Source organism: Pararge aegeria, chromosome 21, assembly GCF_905163445.1.
Source record: "Pararge aegeria chromosome 21, ilParAegt1.1, whole genome shotgun sequence".
Classification (NCBI taxonomy): Eukaryota; Metazoa; Arthropoda; class Insecta; order Lepidoptera; family Nymphalidae; genus Pararge; species Pararge aegeria.
In genome coordinates, this window is record NC_053200.1 from 4164306 (window position 1) to 4178974 (window position 14669).

At 35.9% G+C, this 14669-nt stretch overlaps 1 protein-coding gene across 7 annotated transcripts in view; it reads left to right on the top strand.

Moving 5' to 3' along the window:
• Window positions 1–14668, top strand: part of LOC120632973 (hillarin) — an 86254-nt gene extending 71586 nt beyond the window's left edge. For all 7 annotated transcript variants that reach the window (XM_039902975.1, XM_039902974.1, XM_039902971.1 and 4 more), the window contains exons 6-15: window positions 887–1086; window positions 3749–3971; window positions 5033–5259; window positions 6234–6452; window positions 7270–7478; window positions 8488–8618; window positions 9542–9685; window positions 11268–11381; window positions 12600–12777; window positions 13717–14668. In XM_039902975.1, coding sequence (XP_039758909.1) covers window positions 887–1086; window positions 3749–3971; window positions 5033–5259; window positions 6234–6452; window positions 7270–7478; window positions 8488–8618; window positions 9542–9685; window positions 11268–11381; window positions 12600–12777; window positions 13717–13853 — 1782 coding nt within the window. In that variant the 3' untranslated portion in view covers window positions 13854–14668. The remainder of the gene's footprint in view (window positions 1–886; window positions 1087–3748; window positions 3972–5032; window positions 5260–6233; window positions 6453–7269; window positions 7479–8487; window positions 8619–9541; window positions 9686–11267; window positions 11382–12599; window positions 12778–13716) is intronic.
• The last annotated feature ends 1 nt before the right edge of the window (window position 14669 follows it).

Sequence of the window (14669 nt, forward strand, 5' to 3'; positions counted from 1 at the left end):
TAAAAATAAATAAATATACTACGACAAAAAACACATCGCCATCTAGTCCCAAAGTAAGCGTAGCTTGTGTTATGGGTACTAAGATAACTGATGAATATTTTTTATGAATAATATACTCAAATGCTTATAATAAACACACATGTTCATCACACGAACATTTTCCAGTTGTGGGAATCGAACCCACAGCCTTGGACTCAGAAAGCAGGGTCGTTGCCCACTACGCCAGTCTGCCGTTATTATAGATAGAATTATAATGTTTATTTAAAAAAAAATAAACAACCTCCTGTGTAGTGGTGTAAAAATAAAGACTTTAAATAAAAAATAAAATAAATAAAATACAAGGAATACGTCCTGCAACATGCAGCCCTGTGTCCATCAATCTGAGACCTAGGTGTAAAGAGCTAGACCTAGATGTAAAGCCTGATGTGCCTTGAATAACATTACAACCACGCCTTTCAGACCGAAACATAATAAGTGGCGGGCACAGGGTTTATGACCAGGGTTTGCATAAAGAAGGATGATGGCATGAAAGAAAAAAACAATACCCTTTATGAGACACATAAATTCTAGGGTAAGCAGTGCTTTTGTGCTTGTATGAAGTGCACGCCACTGAAAATAATGCTGATAGAATCACCGGTAGACTCGTTAACCCGTAATATTGATATTAAAATGAATTAATACTAGCGGTTGCCAGCGTTCTGCGTCCGCGGTTATTACGGTTTTTATAAATCCTGTGTTTAAACTCTCCGTCCTTTCTACTGACTCTATGTCCAAAATCAAGATGATTGGTGGCATGAACGATCAACAAACAAATAAACAATTTCTCGTTTATAATATTATAATATCTTAGGTTTCTAATTGTATATTTGATATTTATTCATTTCAGGATGAATGGGAAAGAGAACTAGAAAGGCTGACAAACAGATTCCAACAAGAAATGCAGGTGAAAAAACGGAGGCCGGAGTCAGAATTAGGGGCGTTAACTCTCCGACACCAACAGGAGAGACTAGATCTAGAGAAGAACATGACTCTACGGAGAGACAAGAAAAAAGAGAGTTTAACAAGGAAAATGTTGGAACACGAAAGGTAACCATTGTACAACAGAAAAATTAACGGCATTTCTTAGAGAACTAGTTGAAGATGTGGGCACATCTTCGTTTGCGTTTTAATTTTGATGTATTTCTTTTCTTTTACCCCTCAACTATCGACCACTTTAAATAAGCCTATTGATATTAAATTTATTTAATTGATTAATTTATTTTACGTTTTACTTGTTTATCTTAATTTTTTTCCTATGAAGGGAATTCTCTTTCTACTTTTAAAGCTTTGTTACATGATTTTAGCTTAACTAGCTTGCATAGATTAAACATGTCACGGTTAATTCTAGAAGGTCTTAAATAAAGTAGATTAGATAAATAAATAAATATACTACGACAATACACGCATCGCCATCTAGCCCCAAATGTTATGAGTACTAAGATGACTGATGAATATTTATATATAATTTATAATATAATGTTTATTTAAAAAAAAATAAACATTATAATGTTTATTATATCATTATAATGTTTATTTTTATTAATCTTATATCTTTAAACGAGCAATTCTTGTATATATATAATTGGAATCTCGGAATCGGCTCCAACGATTTTCATGAAGTTTAGTATTCAGGGGGTTTCGGGGGCGAAAAAAGGATCTAGCTAGGATTCATTTTGAGAAAATGTCATTTTATTCGTGTTTTCCGGTAATAACCGATTTGGTGCAGACGAAGTTGCACGGGTCAGCTAGTTTTATTCATGTACGAACATAAGATATAACATGATGCCCCGCTGCGCCGGGGCATTGCAATAAACTTATAGATTTCTTTTTCAATCCCGTTATTGGATCTAAATTACACCATTATAGTGTAAATGTAGGTACGAGTACGTTATTTGCATCTTTCAAAGTTTCACTTTTAAACTCATACTTCAATATCTCCAAAACAAATAACCAGTATTGGGTATTGTACTAAGCGTAACACTTTTATTATCATATTTAACATTCATATAAGCACAGTCACTGACCGTAAAAATCGCTCTCATCAGCGGTCGGTTGGGTTCAAAGCTAAACAGTAGTGGGAAGTTACTTTCATTTGCTCCGCTCATAAAACCGGATGTTAGAATAAACGCATGAGAATATTGTTTGAATGTCTTATCAGATTGACTATGTTAACAAGAAATAGCAAGAATGATGAGAATCTTAATTACAATTCATCTTAATTCTTAACAATCGTTACCGGTCGCAACATATTTGTTTACGAAAATAAACTCGAACAAAGCGCTACAAGTAGAAAGCTTTCTCTTGTTTGTGTTGTTACTCATGTCAAAATCTTATCGCAAAGAGATGGAAAGACAAAACGCAATAATACATGTAATGATATATATCAAAACAAAGCCTTGATGATTGAAGAAGGGAATAAATTCTATTTTGTGACGTAAAGAAGTAAGAATAAATTTTCAGTGCATTACGTAAACTAGGCTACATATAATTAAGTAATTCGTTTAAAATTGCATACAATTTTACTATAAACTAACGGTTTTCATCTTAAAAATGTCTCTTAAAAAGTTCAAAGTTTAAATTAAACTTATATAAAAGTCATTGTATAGTACAAAGGATTACGTCACCTATAAAAAAGCTTGGCTCAAACCAGGTTGCTCTTCTAATTATTTTAATTGACAATGTGAGATCGTGACTCCCAGTTTAGTTTGCTTTGGGCTTCTTTTTCGACCAGGACGCCTTTGAAAATAATTTTAAAAAAACAATATGAGATGGTGATAACAAAACAAAAAAACCCGGCTAAGTTTGTTGTGGGCTTCTTCTTAGACCAGGACGCGTTTGGAACCCTCGTAACTTTAGTTTTAAGTTTACGAATATGGTTATCGCCATCATCTCACTACGGTGTATTTCTCATATAATGTACGCGTCAATATACCACCTATGGGCCTACTTGAATAAAGATATTTTGACTTTGAACTTTTAAGTTTTCGAATATTGTTATCGCTATCATCTCACTACCATGTAAAAAAAAACATTTAATTTAAGCATCATAAGGGTACGCAACATCTACGGGCCTGCTTGAATAAAGCACGTATTTTTGACTTTGACTTTGACTTGGTCGGAGACGTGACTAACGTGAAACGTGATGTGACGTGACGTGAAACTATAATAAAGCTGGATTTTCACACCTAAAAACCAAAACCCATTTCCTTGCGTGAACTTCCGAAAGGAAGGTTTAAAATTAAGCTTTGATCCCGGCATCTACAGTGGCGTGCAAAACAAGTATTCCTAAAAATAGTGCTACTACCGGCGCGTGTAATTGGCCGTAATTTTCCACGCCATATAGGATATGGGTTTAAATGTCTGTTTATCTATATTGAGCAAAAAAAGTTAATTATATCTATATTAACCGACCAACTACAGAGCACGGATCTCCTCTCAGAATGACAAGTGTTTAGGTCGTAATCCACTACGCTGGCTAAGTGCGGATAAGTAGACTTCATACGCCTTTGAGAACATAATAGATTATCAGACTTACAAATTACTAAATTTCAAAAGATGCGAGCCAGTGACGATCTCGGGCCCTTACCCAATACTGTCACCGCGTTTAAAACATTTTCACTACAAACAAATAATTACACTAAATATTTATAAAAAAAGTTACTCATTTTGCTAAATAATAAGGTTAATTTAACAATGTTCTTGTTTCCAGGGCGGCCACAGCAGCGCTAGTAGAGAAGCAAAGCCACGAAATGATGGAGTTGATCACAGAAAGAAGGTCAGAGTACATGGCGGCTTCATCGCTGTACCTCGACGGGGAGGAAGCACCACCCTACCCCGCAAGGGCGCCTCCACCTCAACCTCCCCTGGTCTCCAAATTCCACATCTATACAGATCCGGCTGAATTTGCAGATGTTGACAAAATCGCCATCTCGGTAAGTAGGGAGATTCAAAAGAAATCAAAAAAGAACATTTAATTAAATATAATAACAAAATTATGAAAGCTCTATCTACAATGAACCAATAGCCTATTTTCTGCTGATAAATATATATATTAAATTCTACTACAAGTTAGCCCTTGACTGTAATCTCATCCAATGTTAAGTGATGAAGCAGTCCAAGATTGTAGTGGGTTAACCTGTTGAGAGTATGTCAGTTATATTCAAACAATACCCCTAATCGGTTACTACGCGACATCTGCGGCAGCCTTTGTCGCTAGGGTGGTAACTAGACACAGCCGAAGCCTTCCACCATACTAGACCAGAGAAAATTCAGAAATTATAATAAATTGCCTCTGATGGGAATCGAATCCGGAACCTCCAGCTTAAAACCGCACATCACCGTTGCGCCTGGAAGGAAGACAAAGATTTTTAATCAACTTAAAGGACTTTTGGAACGTACTACCAGAACATATTAGACACTGCCGATCGGTGCACTCTTTTAAACACAATGTAAAGGAGCATTATCTATCGTTGTCATAGTATATTTATCACTGTTTACTTATCCTTCTTCTTCTGTTCCTGGGCCTTTTACTTATTATAGATATATATTTATATTTGTGTTACATAAATATTTATTATATTATTTTTATGTATTTTGTATATATAGTATCTTCAAATTTTATTGTACTAGTATGCAGAATTTTGTTATTTTTTAGATGTATTAAATATCCTTAGTAGTTATTATGATGTATATTGTACCTTTATATGACCTATACCACAATTAAATCATCTTACTCACATCCTGGGGTAGCTGGAAGAGATCTCTTATAGAGATAAGCTTTCCTTTGTACACTTCATGTATCTTATGTTCACAATCACAATTTATTGTACATAAATAATAAATAAATAAATAAATAAATGTTCTGAAAGATCCAGTTGAAAATGAAATAATATTGACGGATATCTTAATTTACTTATTCCTTCAACGTGCGAACTACGTTTGAAACAGTGTTTGGTTTAACAAGACAGTCTTCTATTTAAACTTTCATCCTCAGGTGGCGCAAGAAGACCAAAAGACCTTTACGGATCTGGTCCGGCAGTTAGTGGGTAGATGTGCGAGCGACGTGGAGAAGGCCCGCACGATATTCCGCTGGATCACTGTGAAGAATCTCAACAACATACACTTTGATGATAACCTCAAGGGAGACTCGCCGTTGGGATTGCTCAGAGGCATCAAACACGGCACCGAAAGTTACCACGTTCTGTTTAAAAGATTGTGCAGGTAAGCAAGAACGTGCACACACACACACACACACACACACGCGCACACACATACACATACACGCATAAACACGCTACACACACATAACCACACTACACACGCTAGACACACTATACACACCAAGACGCACTACTCAATCTTTTTTTTTTATCTTGTCTTTTGTTGCTATGGAAGAGTGAGGCCTCTTGACACAGGTATTTTAATGATTACTAGGAGGTCTCCACAATGTAAAATCAACGAAATAAACGATTTTATTTTTTATTTTTAACATTATATATATATACTACAGACTACTGTTAAGTTATAGATATTAAACCTTAGTGATATAGGTGTGTATCATACCATATTGTCTTCCCCAACTTCTGGGGAAGCCAAAATGATTTAGGATCTTTATAGAAGTAGTTATTCATAAGTTGTATTAGATAAGACTAAGGTATGATAAGGCTGACATATTTTTGTGAAATAAAAGCCCTTTTTTAATAAGATTAAAAAAAAAAAGTATTAGATACATCATTTATAAATATATTTATGTGCGGTGGTGGAAACTAATGGAGTCAAACACAGCCCAAGAGCTGTTTTTTTACACCATTGGGTGCCTGGAAGAGATAACTATGGCCGCCAAATTGTATACAGTGTTGATTGTGTAAACACGTGATTCAAAATTTTTCCTATATTTTTATGAGCAATAAAGAGTATTCATTCTTTCATTCATTCATGTCCGAGATGAATGAATCACGGCTGAACATAGTCCTTTGTAGAGATTTCTGAATGTATTATAAAGTTAACTAACATACTTGATTACATCGATATATATAATTAAAGTCTTTGACAACTAAAAGTGCACACTGTCTAACCTTATAACTGACTTCAGGGTTTCGGTGTATGAGCGTACGCAAAAATTACTCTCATCATTATTACCTAACGCGCCAAACGAAATATAACTTAAAAATAAAAAAAATAACTTTTTGTTTTAGCTACGCGGGCCTCCACTGCGTTGTGATAAAAGGCTATAGTAAATCAGCCGGCTACCAGCCCGGCGTCCGTTTCGAGGATAACCGCTTCAGGAACTCGTGGAACGCGGTATACGTTGCTGGTGCCTGGAGATTCGTGCAGTGCAACTGGGGAGCTAGACATTTGGTGAATGCGAAAGATGCTCCCAAACCAGGAAATAGAGGGAAGAGCGATAGTTTAAGGTTGGTAAAGTTGTAGTTTTGGCGGAGTGACTTCGACGGAGTGCCGAGTTAGAATCATCTCTAACTTTTCTAAGTTATGTGTGTTATAAGCAACTAAATATCATTTGCTTCAACGATGAAGGAAAACATCGTGCATGCCTGATGGTTCTCCATAATGTTCTCAAAGGAATTTGGAGTCTACCAAAACCGCTCTGGGCCAGCGTGATGGAATACGGCCTTAACCCCTTGTGAAGACCTCCCTGAAGCATCGGGGAGCGCTGTGGTTTTAATTGGGAGTTCCCGGGTTCGATTCCCGGCAGGATAATTTGGGAACTTATAATTTCTAAATTTTCTCCGGTCTGGTCTGGTGGGAGGCTTCGGCCGTGGCTAGTTACCACCCCACCCGACAAAGACGTGACACTTAGTTACTTATCGTTCAGGTACGATGTCGCGTTGAAACCGATCATGGTATGGTTTAAATTTAACTGGCATAGAGAATATGCCAGTTATATTTTAGGTGTTAGCGGGCTAACCTGTTAACGGGCTAACCTGTTAGCCGGTAACAGGTAAGCCCGCTAACACCTTAGACTGGTTCATCACTTACCACAGGTGAGATTGCAAGGGTTTACTTGTAGTAGAATAAAAATAAAATTTAGAATTTATAATTTTCTGTAAAAATGACATAATGATGCAGTGACCACAGGGCGATGCTCATAAAATTTAGCTTCGCACGAAATGTGGTTTGTGACGTAATTTTGGCAAGTCTTCGTAAGCCTTCGTCACCCCTATCTACTGCCATTTGTTAAAGAACATTTGTTAATTCTATCTATTTCACCAGATATGAGTACGACGACCACTACTTCCTAACGGACCCGCGGGAGTTCATCTACGAGTTCTATCCTCTACAACCAGACTGGCAGCTGCTGAAAACACCCATAACCCTCCACGACTTCGAGGAGCTACCGTTCGTGAGGTCGCTGTTCTTCCGATATGGACTTTACTTCAGTGATCCTAACACAAAAGCTGTTATGTTCACGGACTCAACAGGTTGGGACATGTTTAGTTATTATTTATTGTCGATGATAAGTTAAGATAGTTAGTACTTTTAAGATAGATAGTTTTTTACTAGCAACATGAATATGTCACATCCGAACCAAATAACGGAGTTTTTTCTCTCTCATTAAAAGAAAATTTGAGGATTTGATCACGTTTCAAGAGTATACAGTGAGTCAACGTCTTTGTATACTCATTGAAAATACCAGTGCGCTAGCAAAGCAGAGACTACCGCACGTGTACCGGGCAGGGCCCACGAATTTTTTGGTCAACCAAGTTGACTCACTTTGTGCATTACGACTATGGTTGGTTTAAAAATATTGCCTGACCTACTTTAAAAACAGAATTGCCTGACCTGAGCTCAGAGCTCCTAATCTGGGTTTTAGCATATTTTTTTAATTTCTGAATAATTCCCCAACACTTAGCCTGCCGGCCAAACAGAGCTTTATCGAAAATCGTCAAGATGGTCAAGCAAGATCCATTAGATGGAGTTTCGAATAAGACTTCGATCTTATAGACGAACATTAACTAGTGACATCTGCATATGTGGGATTGAGTTTATGCTTTTATCCACCTTAATAAATCGTGGTCACTGTACTTTAGATGAATTTCTAAACAAAACTTGCTTGGAAGCAGGCTCTCATCTCTCACAAGATAAAAAAAACTCAACTAGGCCTACTTGAAATAAATTAATTTTGAATTTTAAATAATAATAATAAATAAATAAATATACTACGACAATACACACATCGCCATCTAGCCCCAAAGTAAGCGTAGTTTGTGTTATAGGTACTAAGATGAGTGGTGAATAATTTTATGAATCATATACATAAATACTTAGAATATACATATAATCACCCAGACCCTGAATAACATTTATGCTCATCACACAAACGTTTTCCGGCGGGTCGCTGCAAACTGCGCCAATCGGCCGTCAAAAGATAAGTTTTCGCTAAGTAAAAAGGTTGCCTAACCAATTTTGTTGGATTGGTGTGTTATCTAGGTGCGGCGACTATGCGCATAGCCATGCCGGCACACATGCAGAGTTCGCTCATCTTCCACTACAACCTCAAGTTCTATGACACTGAAGGCGACGGATTTGACGGCGTCAGCCTCAAGCGATTTGTAATGCAGGTTAGTTATTCTTCATGATTTATTAAAGCATTCGTGAAACAACTTAGAGAACAAAATGGATTCAGCAATACTTTCGTCAAAACCTTCGTTATTTTCTTTAGGAAATTAACATAAAATGCATTCTCATTCAGAGGAACAATATGCAGCACACTTTCTTTCTAATATACCTAAGCTTATAATGGTCGCAGAAGAAGCGGTGATAGCGCAGGGGTAGGAGGTCGACTTCACTTTCGGGGGCCCGAGTTCCAATCCCAGCACGCATCTCTAACTTTTCCAAGTTATGTGCGTTTTAAGTAATTCAAAATATCACTTACTTCGACGGCGAAGGAAAACATCGTGAGGAAACATGCATGCCTGACAGTTCTACATATGTTCTTAAAGGGATGTGGAGTCCACCAATCCGCACTGGGCCAGTGTGGTGGACTACGGCATGTACCCCTTCTCATTGAGGGAGGAGACCCGTGCCCTGTAGTGGGCCGGTAATGGGTCGATATGATGATACTGGTCAGAACATATGGAATTTGATCTTAAAATGTAACTGGAGGCAATCTTTTCTGGAAGCCTCTCAATAATCAAGACATGACTTCTGTAGGTGGATCTACATCGGTTTTCCAAACTTAATATATCAAAGACAAATATTGACCCAAAATTTGGTCTTGACGTCCGGTGACTCGAGAGCTGGCGACCCGAGCTCTGGCGCTTATTTAGCCCAACAGCTAAGTCTAGCAATTCAAAGGGGCAATAGCGACAGCATTTTAGGTATCATTTCCATAAGAGAAACAGTTAGACGGCTTATATATTTTTTTTAATATTAATGTTAGTTATTATTTTTGTCAAATTATTATTCATAGAGTGGTATCAATTAATTTCTCAAGTATTATTATGGAAACATTGAATAATCGTCTCCGTCACTTTATTTCTAGTCGGTGGTAGGCAACGTAGTTTCCTTCCGTGTCCACGCTCCTTGCAGTGGCGCCTTCTTGTTGGACATCTTCGCCAACGCAGTGACGCCAAGGGAATACCTTACTGGAGAACCCATGAAGTTTAAGAGCGTTTGCAAATTCAAGGTAACATCACTTGTAATAGATAGAAACTCACAGTAACCTTAGTACAAGATATCCTCGCTTGCAATAGGAGTCGTTTACGCATATCAAACACTGTATGTATTGTCAATGCAAAATTTTAATAAATAATAAATACATATACCTACTACGACGATACACACATCGCTATCTAGCCCTAAAGTAAGCATAGCTTGTGTTATAGCTACTAAAATAGCGATGAATATTTTTATGAATATAATATTCATAAATCCTTATAAAACACAGATAAACATCCAGACACTGAATAATGTTCATGATGATCACACAAACATATTTTGTCAGTTGTGGAAATCGAACCCCACGGACTTGGACTCAGAAAGCAGTCGTCGTCGCATTTTGACGGCCGTTTGGTCCACTGCGCCAATCGGCCGTCGAAATGTATCGTCAATGTCGACCTAATTTCAGCCCGTAAGAGTCGCAAATCCTATACGTACCCTTTTTTCAAAATTCCGATCTAAAGAATTGTAGACAAATTTGAGCTTTAATGCTATCATCAATCAAGATCCATTTTACTTCAATGTTAAAGTATTTCCATACGCAAGAACGACTCTTGATTGCGAGCGTGCAAATCACGTCCTAAGGCTACAGATTTCATAATTGTGTCATGTGAAATGCGGTCATTTGAATCAGCTCCAATTACTCGAAGTAGCTTATAAGTTAAGCTACTTCGAGTAATTAGAAATTAAAAAACTCATAACCACTATTTAAGCGATATAGCTCACTTTAGTGCAAAGAGAAGCACAAGTTTTGATAAACTGGCTTAAATTTTATCCACTATGAAGCAATAAATGTAAAGTCCATGTTTTGCAAAGAAGAGCACAATTTATTTATTATTTATTTATATTCTTATTCTAACACTATCATTACAGAATACTTAAACCTAATGCGATAGTGTAGCTTTTTAAAAAAAAAAAATCTTAACCTCATAATATTTAATTATCTATTCCTGTAACAAATAACCCACATTGCGATCCTTGTGAATTCACTCAGAGCGCAACAATACAACTCACAATGCTCTGATATGACATTAGACGTTAAGTATCCAAAATTGTAAAACGCTATCATATTAATAACCAATAAGATTGTAGAACTCTTCGATGTTCTCAAAGCTGTGTGGAGTCCACCAATCCGCACTGGGCCAGCGTGGTGGACTACAGCCTTAACCCCTTCTCATTATGGGAGGAGACCCGTAGTGGGCCAGTAGTGGGTTTATATGATGATAATATGTAATGTTCATAGGTACCTATATATCGCATAGGTACTTATATGTTTTTAGGTTTAGGTTTAAAGACATTTATTCCCATAAAAAGACCTAAGTCACTTACAAAGGAAACTTAATTTTCTATAATAAATTAATACACTTCGCCATTAGACTAAGCTAGATTCAATTTTCAATATATCTATATATTCTAACTCATTGTATTCGTCTTTTGCAAGGCAATCAAAATAAATGCTACGCAATATCTACGCACTACGTTAAAACATTTCGTTCGATTCTCGCCTTTTAATTTTTTAAACACGTTCAAATTCAATTTTGTTTATATAGATTTGCTGTGCGGAGCTGCAAACCGTCATGGTACCGCTGCCCGATTGTGCAAGCGGCGAGTGGGGTCCCACGAAAGCTACTAGGCTTTTTGGACTCGTTCCCATTACTCATCAGGTAGGTACCTAATATATTAAAGTACTAGCTACTCTTCGAACTTTTCGTGACATAGCTCGTCCAGGGAAGACGACAGTGCTGATTAGGCAAGCGCGGCGCCCGTAGCAAATTCTTTCAGAGCTCTTGCTCTGCTATGGATTCTTAAGAATAAAAGTGGTAAAAATACAATTCAATACTCAATACGTATCTTGAATACGTATAAACGTATCTTATATACATCATTATTAATGTATGGGTAATTTCGGAGCGCTTGGTGTGTTGTAATAGAACATATTAATTTATTTGTATGTTGTTTTTGTAGTGTCATTGCACATTTAAAATGTCTTGTTAGTGTTTTAATAACAGGTAAGTCTATTATGTTATGTACAACATAGGTAATTAGTGCTTGCATTTGCTTATACATAACTAAATGTTCAGGTTAGCTACAACAAAAAATACACATAATAAGTATTTATAAGCCGAAAGTTCGTGGTTGATTTATTATGATATCCTAGACACAGATATCTAGTTAGGAGTCAAATATTCACCCAAACATATGGCCAATTATTCTTTTTAAGTATAATTTTACGTGTATATACATTAATTTGTATAACCTTGGCTGTGAGTGGGTTACATGTATAACTAATGTATATGTACTTAAAATAAATAAATAAATAAAATACGTATTTGCTATCTATAGGTTACAATTTTGTGGGTAATCTATTCTTAGGCGAAGGTAAAGTCAAAGTCACAGGTGGCACTTTTGATGCGTACATTACATGAGAATTACAAGGTAGTAAGATTATTTATTATTTTTTTCTTTTCTAGGTTGTACCACACATAACATACGTGGTGTCGTGAATATTATTATATGTGGCGCAATGTAAAAAATATTTTTTTCTTTCTTTCTTTTACTATGGCGATAACCATATTCGTAAGCTTTAAACTAAAGCTACGAGGGTTCCAAACGCGTCCTGGAAGAGGCCCACAACCAACTAAGACGGGTGTTTTTTTTTTCGTTATCACCATCTCACATTGTCATTTAAAATTATTATAAGAGCAATCTGGTTAGAGCAATAAATCACAATTAAGCTTTTTTATCGATTACGTAGTCCTTTACACTATAATAGGGTAACTAAGCAAACAATCAACGTGATTTTTGGCATGGAATACTTTTTACTTATGGTTATTATAAAAATAGGTCCAGCAGCGACATGGCTCAATATTTTGTTATAACAGGAGGCGCTTGTATTTGCGGGTCGCGAACTTGAGATCCAGTTCCGCATGTCACGGCCTCTAGCTGACTTCATGGCGACGCTACACAAGAATGGTGTGGATGAAAAGCGTCTCTCAAAATACGTGCAGCAAAATGTTTCTGATGACATTGTGAACTTTTACATCACCTTCCCTGAAGAAGGTAAGTGCAAAATACCTAAAGTATGAAGTACTTTAAAACCTAATAGATTAAAGGAAAAAATAACTTTATCAGTGAGAATGTTGCGTGGGGTAAGGATCTGGTATTTCATCTATGTCTAAGTTGTAATCATAAACTTACTAAGTTGTGTACTGACTACTGGTAGGGTTTTTTTTTTATTCTTTTTTTAAGGGCTTTTACAGAACAGCTGCATGTCAGCCCTATTGTAACCTAATAAACATTAACCTCTATATTTTATCAGCAAATAATCTAAACAAGTGGCCTGGTAGGGTTGTGATTACAACTTAAAAAAAAAAAAAAAACAAAATATCACTATACCTTGTCACGTTAACACTGTGTGGTTATAGACGAGGTGAGTTACATAGTTCCCGTTAGTCGTTTTTACTCTAAGTTGATAAATAAAAAATAAAGTTGCAATGATAAAATTTTTCAGCCCCAAGAAAAAATTTATAAATAATTTTCGAAATTTGTAACTATTTAACGAGCTTTTTAATTATTTGTCTTTGTATAGCATTCGAGTTACCAATTAAAATAATTTAAAAAAATAATGTTATTAGTTTCAAGACCAATCTGCAATGAATTCCCGAGCTCGCAATTATTTTTAATTATTCCAAGCTTTGCCGTGAGCTCCCGAATGATTCTAAATTATATTATATTACTCGTTTAATTATTTAATGATTAAAATAAAACGAATCTTCAAACAATAAAGAGGATAAATATTATTTTGTAAATTTTATAATTTGAACAGTGTTTATACCTACACTTGGAGGAAATATCAATTTTAAAATTTAAAATACATATTAAAATTTTCGGAAAAGACCTGCGATTTGGCCACAAAGTCGTAGGTTCAAATACTCTCGGTTCCGAAAATTTTTATACGCATTTTAACTTTATAAAATTATTATTTTGTTTGTATTTCAGGTCAGTACGGACTGGACATATACACTCGTGAACGCGGAGGTCCAACGGCTATACACCAAAACGGCTCAACGGAAAAAGAAAAGCATCTTCTTACCCATTGCTGCAAGTATCTAATCAACAGCAGCAAGAGAAATTAGAATAACAAAGACTCATCTACGTAAAGCTACGTAACTTTTTCAGTCATGTCTCATATACGAATACATAAAAACACGACGAAAGTCAAAATAAAATGAGGTTCCGAGTATATCTTACCTCAAATAATACCTTTAAAATTATGGTTTAACTTTCGTTACGTGACTATAAAATATACGTTATCAAGCACTGTATGGGAAGTACATAATCCGAAAATAAAGATTTCTGTGTGCAGGACTAAAGTTATAAGGTCATATTTCTCACCATATTATGATCTGGCAGCACAGATTTTGGAACCATCGTATAGGCTAAAATAAGGTTAGGGTTATTTTGTATTATTTATATCTGGCAACACCGACGTCATTACTACAGCTAATAATGACCTCTGGTATAGTGCGTTTTATCACGCTAATCTGGCAACACTGCCATTTTTAACCACATATTTCTAACTTGTCCCATATTGACTCTTGCATAATAACTTTTTTTTACAATATTGCTTGAAGGTGGCGACACTGTTAAATTTTATTGGCTGGACTTAGGTACTGTTTCTTAAAGATTACAAGAAATGTGTTTAGATAAAGTAGTGTATGAAACTGCACATAATTAGGCATGAAAGTGTAGCAGTTCTTAACTACGGCTCGGTATTTAAACTGACTTTCGTGTTTTATAACACTTAATTTGCAAGTTTCATTGACTACTGTGAAAAATAATTAATGATATTGAAGCTTAATAATAAGTAAGATTACGGCAAGATTATAGTTTTTATATTAATATAAGAATTATATCCAAATGTAGATATTAATAGAAAATAAAAACCGTCC